Source organism: Anopheles coluzzii, chromosome 2 (assembly GCF_943734685.1).
Source record: "Anopheles coluzzii chromosome 2, AcolN3, whole genome shotgun sequence".
NCBI classification, from domain to species: domain Eukaryota; kingdom Metazoa; phylum Arthropoda; class Insecta; order Diptera; family Culicidae; genus Anopheles; species Anopheles coluzzii.
In genome coordinates this window covers 16,220,599-16,232,500 of record NC_064670.1, presented here as the reverse complement: position 1 = coordinate 16,232,500, position 11,902 = coordinate 16,220,599, and the positions used below count along the sequence as shown (strand labels likewise).

The following is an 11,902-nucleotide window of genomic DNA, read 5'->3' as shown; positions in this document are numbered from 1 at the left end:
AGCAAACCAAAAAAAAAAACACACACACACCCGTGACCGCCTGTTGCGTTACGCGGGCAAGCATGCAAACGAGTAACGGTGGTCGCAGCTTCGCAGGACCAAATAGTTACGAGCAATAAACAGATACGCGGCGGGCGGACCGCGGTCGTTTGCTCCTGGCGCCAAGCGCGCACCGGTGGCGTCATCGGTCGTGAAAGTGTTTAATTCTGGCAAGACACAGACACAGCATTCGCCCCGCCGTTCGTGTCTTCGAAGCACTCCACACACACACACACACCGCACTGCCAAGGATGAGAAGCTGGCGATGGTGCATCGCGATAGTTTGTGGTCGATTGTCCGACCTGTGGGGTAAAGGAGTAAAATCGATTTTCGACTCAGGGCTCTGACGGCTATGGGCCAAGGTTTCGCTGCACGGTTCGGGCGCAGTGTGAGAGCAAAGGAATTTCAAAGGGGATGCCAGCCTAATGAACCATACAGCATTGGGGTGAAAGGGGCCATCTTATTTACATGGCGTTGGTATGGTGTGAAAAGGTTTATTTCTTGTACGTTGAAAAAAAACCCAGATTTCTAGAGGTAAACGTGCTTTATGTATCATCCCAAAGATGTTCGAACACATAGATCCAAAAATTGACTTTTTTTTTAATTTAGGATATGCGCACATATGTTATCGAAAGATGTTTTAGCTGCTTCGTTTGATGCAAATAAGGCAGCCATACTATTACTGCAGCTTTAAAATGTAAGCACCCAGGCTCCGTGATACAGTTGTTTTACTGGACGATTGAACAACTTGATCAAACTGGGTTCAATAAAATATGGAATAAACACAAATATTTCAATGATAAGTGTACCGTCTAGCCTTTGATTGCAAAGTCCCATCCAAGAGACTAAGAGGCAGATCTTTCAACCGACTAAGGTTGTTGAATGTAACAAGAAGAAGTAAAAAATAATCCAAACGTTCCGTATGGCAACGTCTTCAGCACTACGTTCTCTCTAACAATAATTCACCAAAGTGCAGTCACGAAACAGTGATCAAACGGGTGTGTTTATTAAGGATTATATGACTCTAGCTTCGTTTATATCGACCCCATTTTGATCGCAATTTGACCGATTTTTCGGGGATATCATTAGAACCAAAAATCTTGTTACATGTATAGTGAAGTCTTTGGAAGCTGCAGCCCCTGTTATTGTTACTTTAACACTGCCTGTGTAAATAGCCTTTTCGTTGGACTGTGGTTCGAATTTCTAGTTGTCTTGATGGATGGAGATATCAATGGAAAATGAAAGGATAGGGCGAAAGGGCCCTCTAACTACACTATTCCGAGCTTGTCGAAAAGTGCTCTTTTCTGGGTCTCAATTCTGGGTCGCCTAGAAGAAGTTGGTGTGCTCTCACAGCGAATATCTTTAAGTTGCGTTTTGAGTTCAAAAGTGCGCAAGAATGTATGATGACTCTCAGTAATGTTTTATTCTGCTATCCAAAACTTGTATTACTTGGAAATTCTATAGCTAAACGTATCTTCAGTGTTTGATTTAGTATGGCACATATCACATAAGTTTTAAAATAATAGAAAGCACCTTGCTGGGTTTTGAAATACATGAAACCCAAATTCTTCAACCAGATTCTTTAGCGACAAGACAAATATGTAGGAAATGTATACTGTACAAAAGAACTTGTTTGATTACTCAGAAAATATTCTTAATTCTCGTATATTCTCCTTTTTCAATATACTTATTTGGAGCTAATACTCATGTTTTTGCCTCAGAATACACACTACACGGCAGGGCGTGGTACCTCAGTCCTAGAATGCTTCATCAATGAACGCAATGGAATGATCTTGGGATCTTGTAGCACTTGTTATCGAGTGTTGTAAATCTAGGCAACTTCGCCCTCGAACTCACTGAATCAATGTCTTCACTTTAACCACACCGAAATTTGGCCACGCAAAACTCAAACCCAACCCGCACACTTACACCCAGCACTTACCTTGGCCAGCAATATATCCCCGCCACCTCGAAACCGTAATGCCATGCTCCGGAATAAGCACCTTTGTTCTTTGGACCCGTACAAACTCCGTGGCCGTGGGCCTTGTTATCCTCCCACCCTCCACAGAATGTTCCACCGTCTTCGAAATCGTACCGACCGCCGCTGATGTGTGTACTATCGGCACGAGCGGCCGCCGCGACCGAACTGCCGCCGCCCGCCTGCATTGCCGCCATGTGCGCCATCTTTCATTTCTTCCTCCACCACTAGATCGCCACCGGCGGGCCGCTGCGTGCGCTCGGTGGCCGTCGCTGCTCGCTACCGTCCCAACAATGGCCGTCAGCGAAGCCTTCTGCTTCCCACTGCGTCGTGCCGTACCGTGCCGGATGGTGCTGGTACGCTGCTGCTGCTGCTGCGTGCTTCGGATGCACACCGAAGTCGTCCCGGTCCCCGTTGTCGTCACCTACGTCGTCGTCGTATCGATGCAGCAGGACCGGAACCGGTCGACTCATCGCAATTGCTGGACGATCGAGCGACGGCAGATGAGTCGATGCGATGGATCGCACTGGATCATAGCATCGTACAGACGGCACACACACACACAAGCACACACACACAGACACTTACAAACACTCACACAATCACTTCACTGCAACTACCTGCTGGATGCAGGATCAAAACACTGCTCGAATTCGCTGAGATGATTCGCTGACGGCTGGCCGCTGCAATCACCTCCCGGGCTCACACTTCGTCGCAGTTGCAACACACTCCGCCGTCGCAGGGGGGAAAAGCACTCGCGTGGTGGACGGGTTGCGGTCGACGGAGGAGCAAGAACGGTCGCCACACACTGCCCCGAGGAAAACCTAACCTAGATCACGAGGCCTCACGATGCTCAATGTGCGTATCTGCTCGAAAGCGCAAGCGATCGTGCGGTACGCCGCGCATCAAACAGGGCAAGACGAAGAGATAAAGAGAGCGAGAGAAAGAGAGTAAAAGTGTGAGACAAAGACAGAGTAAGGAAGAGAAAGCATTTGGTAGCCAAAAACAGGAGAAAGAGAGAGAGAGAGAGAGAGAGAGAGAGAAATGCAAAGGAGAGAACAACGATCAGTATCAGTCTGTGTGAGCAGCAACGAACAGTTTTGAGAGGGAAAGTTGGGAAATTCGGGAAAATAAACTTGGCGGAAAAACTCGGACCGGCGGTCCGGGGATGGGCGTTACACGATGTGCGTTACAAGCGGTACCAACACACTGGCGTGGTTGAAGGTATTGGTGATGTGTGTGTGTAGCAGTATCGGGTGTGCGCGCTGTACAATGGTTTGTGCACGATCGATGGTATTAATAATGGATGCTGACGATCGGATCGGTATCATGTTGCATGGGAAATCTGTACCATCCCCTATCTCGACGGAGGTAGGGGTGGCGTTGGGGAGAGTCCAAACTGTAGGGCAACGAAAACAACGTGAACATTCTCAAAACCGCTCCGTTTCGTTGTTTCTAACCCTCCCCTCTGTCACCTTCTCTTGATTTTCCCAGCCACTGCTCGAATTGTGCTGTGGTCGCTCGATCGGCTTACACTTTTCCATCCGGCCCCAGAGCCGCCCCATGATGACGTGAGCCAAAAAGGGATATTAAGGCGATAAACGAACGAACCACTATCCGCCATCCGCTTCGCAATCCGTGGCCCCGTAACCTTCGCATTGTTTCCACAACCGATGCCGTGACTGAGTGAAAACTCCCCCTCCTCCTCCTCTCTTCTTCTCACCACCACCCCTACCCCCTTTTATAGAACCTTTTACAGCTGGGATTTTCCATTTATCGATCGTGTTGGGAGTTTGCTGTGGCCGCCAGGCCCCCTTCCCCATAGAACGGGGCCATTGGCCGGGTCAACCGGGTTTTGGGGAGGAATTAAAAAAAAGTATAATGTAGCATAATCGTGAGGTGTGTGCGTGTGTACGCGAGTGACTTCCTGCGACAGCATTCACGCACGCTTTTGAGCGAACAGTAAATGTTGCCCCTCGATCATTTGCGGGCAGAAAAAGGAGTGTTTTTTGTTGGGTTTGGGAAGCCGCCTTATTCCTTTAACCTCAGTGCCCGTTACTTCGCTCATGCCGTGCAGGGGTCCGAGGACCCGGAAGTGTGGGGGCAGTTTGGCAGCTGTTGTGCACGGTGCTGTTTCGTGCTTTCGACTCCACATTGTCTTGGAGGATTCAATTAAAGGCCAGGACAGAGAGTCTAGCTGCAAAACTTCCCCGTAATTGCCGACCCCGCGCGAACGAAACGTCAAAGCTGAGTGGTGGATTGGCTCTCGGGGGGAGTGGAGGAAGGTGTGGTAGATTTGCACGCAGCGGGCAGGCACCGACACCACATGCACGTATTATTTTTACGTGTGAAGTAAAGAGTAAAGAGCCAGTGTAGCGTAGACGGTCCAAGTAAGCTTAGACTTAAAAATAGCATCCCCGCTGAACCAAAAATTTGACTCACCAACATCCATATAACCACATACACACACAGACATCTCTCTCTCTCTATCTCTCTCTTTACACACACACACACACAATCACAACACATTCCATTTGCACACAACCAGACGCACGGATGGGGCATCTCCCTCAGCTATACACGAAAACCAGCTGCCCCCAACACACACACACACACACACATTCGCTGCGCGCACACGTGCACGCGCAAGAACCCTAGCCCGATGACGACGACCACCGTCGTTGCAGACCGAGGTAGGGAAGAAAGCTAAAGGTGGAGGACAGGTTGGGGAAAAGCCCTAAAGGGTTTAACAGGAGGGGAGGGTTGAGAGTGAGGAGCAGAGCTGCTCAGTCCTGCGAGATGAGATGAGCGGAGCAGCGTACCCGAAGCGTACGCGCGCACCGACAATGCGCTGACACTGGCGCGAGCTGGTGTGCCCCAGGCCTATTCACACGGACTACTAAACTGTGTACAATTTGTACCCAACTGACATTGACACAAGGAGGAGCTTGAACCGTTTGTTCCCCTCGCTCCTTCTCGCACTCATGTCTCGCTCGCTCATGCATGCGGAGCTTGCTTTCTCTGGTTTCGTGACCACTAGCCCTTCTTCCCTCCTCACCTATCACCGTCACGGTGGATTCCTGCGAGTACATGCGTCCTCAGAGTCATCGGGGTCGAAAAAGATTCTCGCGGTTCAAAATGGCACCCCCTCCCCAAAACGGTTAAACGGTTTGGCCCTTTCTATACGGTTCCAGGCTTGGCAGGTAGTGTTGGTTTAGTGGCCAGGACATGTGAACCTCCTCCCCATCCCCAAGGGTCGATTGTGACTTTGAGAGTTTAAAACAATACACGCTTCGGCAGGAACCGTTCTACTGAGTAGCCGTTGGAGCGTTGGTGTGCGTACATGGGGAAGCAATCCGCTACTTGGGTTTCCCAACCCCACCCGGGGAAAGCAAACGGGCGGAAGCTCAAGACTGAGAAACGTGAAACAAACCATCGCTACGGCCAACGAAAAGCAACAACAGGCAAGGGCAGCATGAAAAGAAATAACACACAGTGGCGCACAGTCAGTGGCACCCAGCGCTCGACCATTTCTTCGTGCTCGGAGCTCGCGCCGCAAGATTCGCAATATTTCGGTGCGCACTCGGTTGTTGTTTTGCGTGCGCGATTCACTCGCCGCGAATTGTTCGCAGCGCATTGGACTGGGGTTGGGCAGTAGTGGCAGTAGTAGTAGGCTGTGGAGAGCGCACAGCAGCGTTGGTTGATGAGTCCGATTGAACGAAACCAGATCGGTGCCCCACTGTGTACTGTACGGTTGCGCGGGGTTGCGAAGAAGATGATGATGATGATGACGGCGATGATGATGATGATGGTGAAGGTGATGATGCTGATGCACGGTGTGCGTTCGGGTTGTGTTGGTGGTGCCGGGGGAGCGAACCGTCGCCGACATTGCCGCTTCCCGGACCCGAAACCTGCGAGCGAGTGTGTCAGTATTTTGGGAAACAGCTAGCTAGTCCCGCGTCACTGCCATCCCACGATTAGCTGCACATCCCAAGCCTCCGCCCACCCCCTCCTCTCTCTCACACACACACACACACTGAAACACAAACGCAGACACGTCAATTTGCCTTCAGCGCGGGAGCCCCGGCGAGGATAAAAGGGATCTTACTAATACGTCGCGCGCCACTACATGAGACCGAACCGATGCGGCAGACCACAATCCCTGTCCTCAAAAAAAAAAAAAAAAAAGACACTTAAACACAGCGCACAGTAGTCGCCCGCTCACCGCTTACTGTCACTTTCCCACTCCCCAACAGCCCAGCAAACAAATGCTGTCAATCTTGGCGGGGCAGCTCGCTCACTGGCCGGTACTACTACTACCTCCTTTCGGTCATCTAACTTTTGGGAGCAAACACACATGGGCATACACTCTCACACACATACACACACACACGTGTACACTATTATTTTCGCATTTTTGCTTTTTCAGGTTTGCTCTCTCCACGCATTAGATAAGCGGTCGCACTGTGTCGCCTTAATAACCACTTAACAATCTGTCACACAACTTTCGTCGACGGATGGCAGTACACTGATCGCTGCAGATCAAATGTATCTTTTAGCTTTTGCACATCACTTACGTACTCACACACACACACACACACGGCACTTTGCACGATATGGTTGCACTGTGGCCTGTACGTTGTAGCACCATGTAGCACAGGGCAGCTGCCTTCGGTTGGCGGGCGCGTTAATAATGCAGCATTAAAAATACTCTTTGGGGGATTGCTGCCATAGCTTTGCCTCGGCGGTCGAGTTACACACACCGTCCCCTTAACAACATGTGCGCTTAACGAGGCTCCAGAGAGAAGATTGTGTGTGTGTGTGTGCCATCAAGCGGTCGTCCTTTAATGCCGTCAGGCGCACTTTATTCAATTCGTCCAAAAGGGTACACAATTTAAAAAAAAACGGACTCTTATTAAACACACACCGATCTGTTTCGATCACACCGATCAGCTGTCCACAACTCCGTCGATGGAGGTGGAAGGAATTGGCGTTATGCGCACTTGTATTTGGGGTTCGGTGTTCACCACCCCCCATAAACACACTGGGGATTGACGCGCGCGAGATGAAACTGGGAAATTCGCCTTCTTTTTTTTTTCGCACACTGATCAACACACACTCACACGCATACAAAGTATAGGTCCGAACATCATGTACCTTCGTCACAGTAAGGGGTGGTGAGTTGGTTTGGGCTTGGCTGTGCTTTTACGCGTAGTATGGGCCATGCAAAATGGTTGACAGGTTGTCGATGTTTGCCGTTGTGCCGCGCGCCTGAGGAGCACAAAAGCAGCATCCTCAATGTGCCAGCGAGTTGTTCGCATACTATTTTCTACTTCTTTCCTCTTCTTCTTCTTCTTCTTCTTCTGCTGTTGCATTGGCAACGGCGCTCCTGCTCGCCAACTACGATACAAAGTAACGCACTGTCACACCGATGTTGGCAACCGATGACCGAAGACGGCCGCGTGATTGCCGCGCATTGGCAGCCGATCTGAACCGTGTTTGCCCCGATGATCGCACACTGCCATTATCAACACCAATGCCTGCCTGGTTTAGAGATATAGTTCAGACCTTCCCATGCAACAAGCACCACTGTTCCACTGTTCGTTCGCCACATCGGAAACACTGCAATGGCGTTGGGGCGTGGGGCCGGCATCGGTTTCGGTTGTCGCAATTGTTCGAGGTCACCTTTTCGATATCCTTGGCCGGTGCTGCAACGCGTGGCAGCGGGATGGAGGCGAAAGTACGATGTCACTACGTTCGAACCGACACTTCAAACTTTAAGAAACGGAAAGCCACAGCAGCGCGAACCACAAATTAACCTGCCGCTGCAAGCACCTACGCACGCTCTAGCCGAGGGGTTTACTGTGACCAAATTTTCCCTTTTCTCACCCACCGGAAACAATCGAAGCAAGCGAGGCAACGTTTCCTACTATCTCCAAACAGAACAGGTGTTGCTGTAGCGACTTTGCAGCGGCTCATTTTCCCATGCCCGTGAGAGTACGGGAGGGGGTGGGGGGGGGGATTTTTCCTTGCTATGTGTGTGTGAGTTTATGTGTTTGTGTGTGGTGTGTGATACAGGGATGATGACGGGAGGATTGGCCCACTTTCTCCGTCGTACAAAAATCATAACAGAACCTTCCCAGGCAGCAGATGTAGTGTCTACTGTCAACACTGTCAAACGTCAACTCTCTCTCTCTCTCTCCCTCCCAACGGTTCTAGGAAAGAGACAAAGATTAGAGGGAAATGTTGGGTGGTATGAGGGGATGCAAAGGGGATTGCCAGGAAGCGAATGAAATGGTAATTGTTGTACCGTGATTTTGTAGGTAAGAAGGTAAGCTGTATACGGCGGATCATGGAAATGGAAACTTCCGCCGAAACTCGCAAGTAACCGGGCGGCCTGCGTGTGCGTGCGGGTCCTGTGTGCTCTTGCCTCACGCGCTCTCTCTCTCTCTCTCGCTCTCGCTGTGTGTGCGACTGTATGTATGCGTAATTTCTTGTTCTTTCCGTATGTATTTTGCGCTATGCAGGCACTATGGCGGTGATGTCAGGGTGGCGGGACAAAAAAAAAAACACAACTCAAGCACTATACTATCGAAACCGTTTCTATCTATATCTACCGTTTCTATCTATCCACACATGCACACGGAGCGCATACGTGAGCGGGAACGTGTACGTGTGTTACTGCTGTCGTTTACTGCTACGGCTGCTACCACTACCACCGTTTCGCTGGTTCGTCACCTGGGTCGTCGCTTCCGTCCGTCCGTCGTCGTCGTCGTCGCACTACTCACGGCCTGCTTAGCCTGTCACACACTGTACTCACACACTCTGTCACACACTGCACTTTCCACAGGCAACGGCGTCGGCCACACTGGATCGATGGGGCAGAGAGAGAGAGGGGAGGAAAAATAAATTTAACACATTGCAACACCAGTGGTATATATCAACACAATACGAATGCGTATGGACTTTTCGATCGACAACGAGTTCCACAACGTTCGTTTCAGGTTGGATAGGTGGGCCCCTGGAAAACTCTGCCCCTCTGTGTTTGTGTGTCCGTGTGTGTGTGTGTGCTCGTGCCAGATGATGACCCTACCACGGTGACAAGGGGAAAACAGAGAGCGTTATTCGACTTTCGAGTTTTCCCTCTACTGGTTTCCTCCACACACTTTTCCACATACACGGGCACGATTTTCGTCCTTTCGTCAACGCACACACACAAACACACAAACAGGAGGAATGTTTGACCTGCTGGTTTCGCTGCTGGATTGTTGCTGCCGCTTCCTCCTGGGCTGGGGGAGGCGGTGAACCTGCCCTCTCTCCTTTTTCCCCAACCGCAAGGCTCAGGTTCGGGAAAACCAATAGGCAGTGTATTGCATATGCTGCCCACTTCTTTCTGCCTTTCCCGTTCTGCTTCTTCTTCTGTTTCGTGTTGCACGTTTTTCGTTTTTCGTTTCAAAGATTCCGTGTCAGTGTTTTCGTCGTCGTCGTCGTCGTTGCGTCGTTGCCCCTCTCCCGGTGGCGCTTTTTGCTTCTCAGCGGAAAGCTGAAACCGCGGGCCTGCTGCTGCTGCTGCTGCTGCTTGGCTCGACACTGAACTGTTCACCTCGGTTGGTTGCTCGCGAAAAACCCGTGGCCATGCGAAGGTAAAGGTGGCCACCCATACCACACCTGCACACACACACACACTCACACTCACAGGCTTGCATGCGAAACTGATCTCACTTTGATCTTTGTATGACACATTTTCTTTTCATTTCGCCTTACGCAGTGGGGGGGGGGGGGGGGAAGGTTGGAAGGTTTTCCTTTTTTCCCTGCCTGTGGCCAGTGTTGGAGAGACAATTTGGTCGCTGATGTTCCTTGGCCACACACTGGCACACACACACACACACAAAAGACACTCGATATTGTGAAATCAAAAATACACATCAAAAACCCGTTCTCTATCCCCGTGCGGGGAGCGCGGAACCGTACCAACCTATAATATCCGCGCACACGAAGACGAAGTTTTTGGTTCGTTTTCGGGGAGAGGGAGCGGACAACAGGGAGATGCGATGCGGAGATGCGAGCGGGACGGAGGTCACCACCCAACCAACTAACCACGAGCAACAACAACAAAATAAAAACGCAACCGAATCACTCGCGCTGAGCGAAGTGAAAACCTCGCTGTGCGCCCCAGTTCGAAGGTTGGAAAAACTGTGGCGGCGGCGGCGCTCGGACGGAAAATGGACGGCTGAGCGAAATGGTGTGCACGCGCTCTCCCAGCTCTCTGCCCCAGCAGAACGGGCAGCACAACAGAGCGGCGGGCGGCTGCGAGCTGGCCCGAGAGCCCGAGAGCGCGAGAGAAGAAAGCGTGAGCGAGAGCGAAGCGGCATGGGCCAAAGGATATGCGGGACGGTTGCGCGGAACGATGGGAAAACGTTGCTGAGCAATTGTTCTGCGAGAGCGTGCCTGTGCGGGAACGGGACGGTCGATCGGGGGGTTTTCCCAGCGAGCGGAAAAACTACCCTACCGCACGAGAGAGAGAGAGAAAGGAAGGGAGCGAGAACCGCGGAGGAGAGAGCGCGCGTACTCAAAACGGGAGAGTGGGTGGCAAAAAGAGAGAGAGAGAGAGAGAGAGAGAGAGAGCGAAGGGCATGGAAAATCTGCTCTGCGCTCTCCCCCGTGCTCTCACCTTGTGTGGCGAGTGTGGAGCCTGGTGTTGGAGACGGAGCAACCGTCCTTAGCGAAAAGCGGACGGAATTCCTTGCGAGCCATCTGCAAGATTGACCAACCACGCTCTCGTCTCCGCCCTTCCTTTCTGAAAACCCCCTCTTATTAATGTGTGCGTGTGTGTGGAGGGGGGGGGGGGGAGGTACACTATTGTGCCATACACACACACACACACACAGACACACAAAAACACATGAAGAACGCGCGCGCTACAGGGAAATCATATTTCACCATATGCTAAAGCGGACGGTTCGCGTGCTGGCTGACACAAGGGCCGGCCCTACCACACAATCTAACATCGTCTACAGGGGAAGAAGGGGGTGGAGATGGAGGAGTGTTGTGGTGTTGAGAAACGGCACTCAAGTGAAATGGATCCCGTTCTCGCACACACTCACAGTGTGATGACATATGGTGAGGGCCGTCTCACGCAGCACGCGGCAAATACCAACCCAAAACCCTGACTTTCCCCCCCCCCCCAGACTGGCCCCAGAAATGCAAATGCACACAGTTCGGGGTGTGTGTATGTTTGTGCCAAAGGGGCAACCTCCTCGCCCCCTCTTTTTGATCAAAGCAACCTGTTATGGAGCGGGCCCAACCGACAGCAAACGGATCGAACCAAAACCCCCCAAAAACCGATCACCGATCGCGAGTGGCGTTGAGGAGAAAGATGGGGTACCGGGGCGGGGACTGAATTTGCATCCAAAATGAGTTGAGTTGCCGAGCTGGCCGAGCGGCTGCTTTTTTTTTACTTTAAATGGGCTCGTTTCAAGGGTTTTGCGAGCGGCGCCGGAAGAAGCCGCCTACTGCTGCCGCTCATGGGCATGGCGCATGGCATAAAAATACTGGCGCTTGGTCATCATCATCATCGTCATGAGCGGCCCCCTCCCCACGCCGAGGTGAGTAATCGCGATTCCGAGGCAATGTATAGTTGGAGAGCAATATTTGTTTGTTCAAGTGGTAAAGGTGGACGAGGGGGTGTGAGTTGGGGGTGATGGGGTGGTATGCTTACTCAAGGCTTTTGTCATCGCTCTCGGGCGCGCGCGATCCTGATCTTTTGTGCCGTTTTTTTTGTAATTTTCGAAAGAGCAACATTTGATCGTAATAATATGCGATCGTGAGTGGGGCGAGAGGGTTGAGATGGAAAGGTTGGTGGCGAGGGGGATTAGGGAGGGTAAA

The 11,902-nt window shown here is 51.4% G+C and overlaps 1 protein-coding gene across 1 annotated transcript in view; it reads right to left on the bottom strand.

Moving 5' to 3' along the window:
* LOC120948145 (junctophilin-3) overlaps nucleotides 1-10,263 on the bottom strand; it is an 11,936-nt gene extending 1,673 nt beyond the window's left edge. The window contains exons 1-3 of the mRNA XM_049610955.1: nucleotides 9,993-10,263; nucleotides 8,635-8,885; nucleotides 1,982-2,883 (exon numbers count right to left, since the gene is read on the bottom strand). Coding sequence (XP_049466912.1) covers nucleotides 1,982-2,223 — 242 coding nt within the window. The 5' untranslated portion in view covers nucleotides 2,224-2,883; nucleotides 8,635-8,885; nucleotides 9,993-10,263. The remainder of the gene's footprint in view (nucleotides 1-1,981; nucleotides 2,884-8,634; nucleotides 8,886-9,992) is intronic.
* Between the last annotated feature and the right edge of the window lie 1,639 nt (nucleotides 10,264-11,902).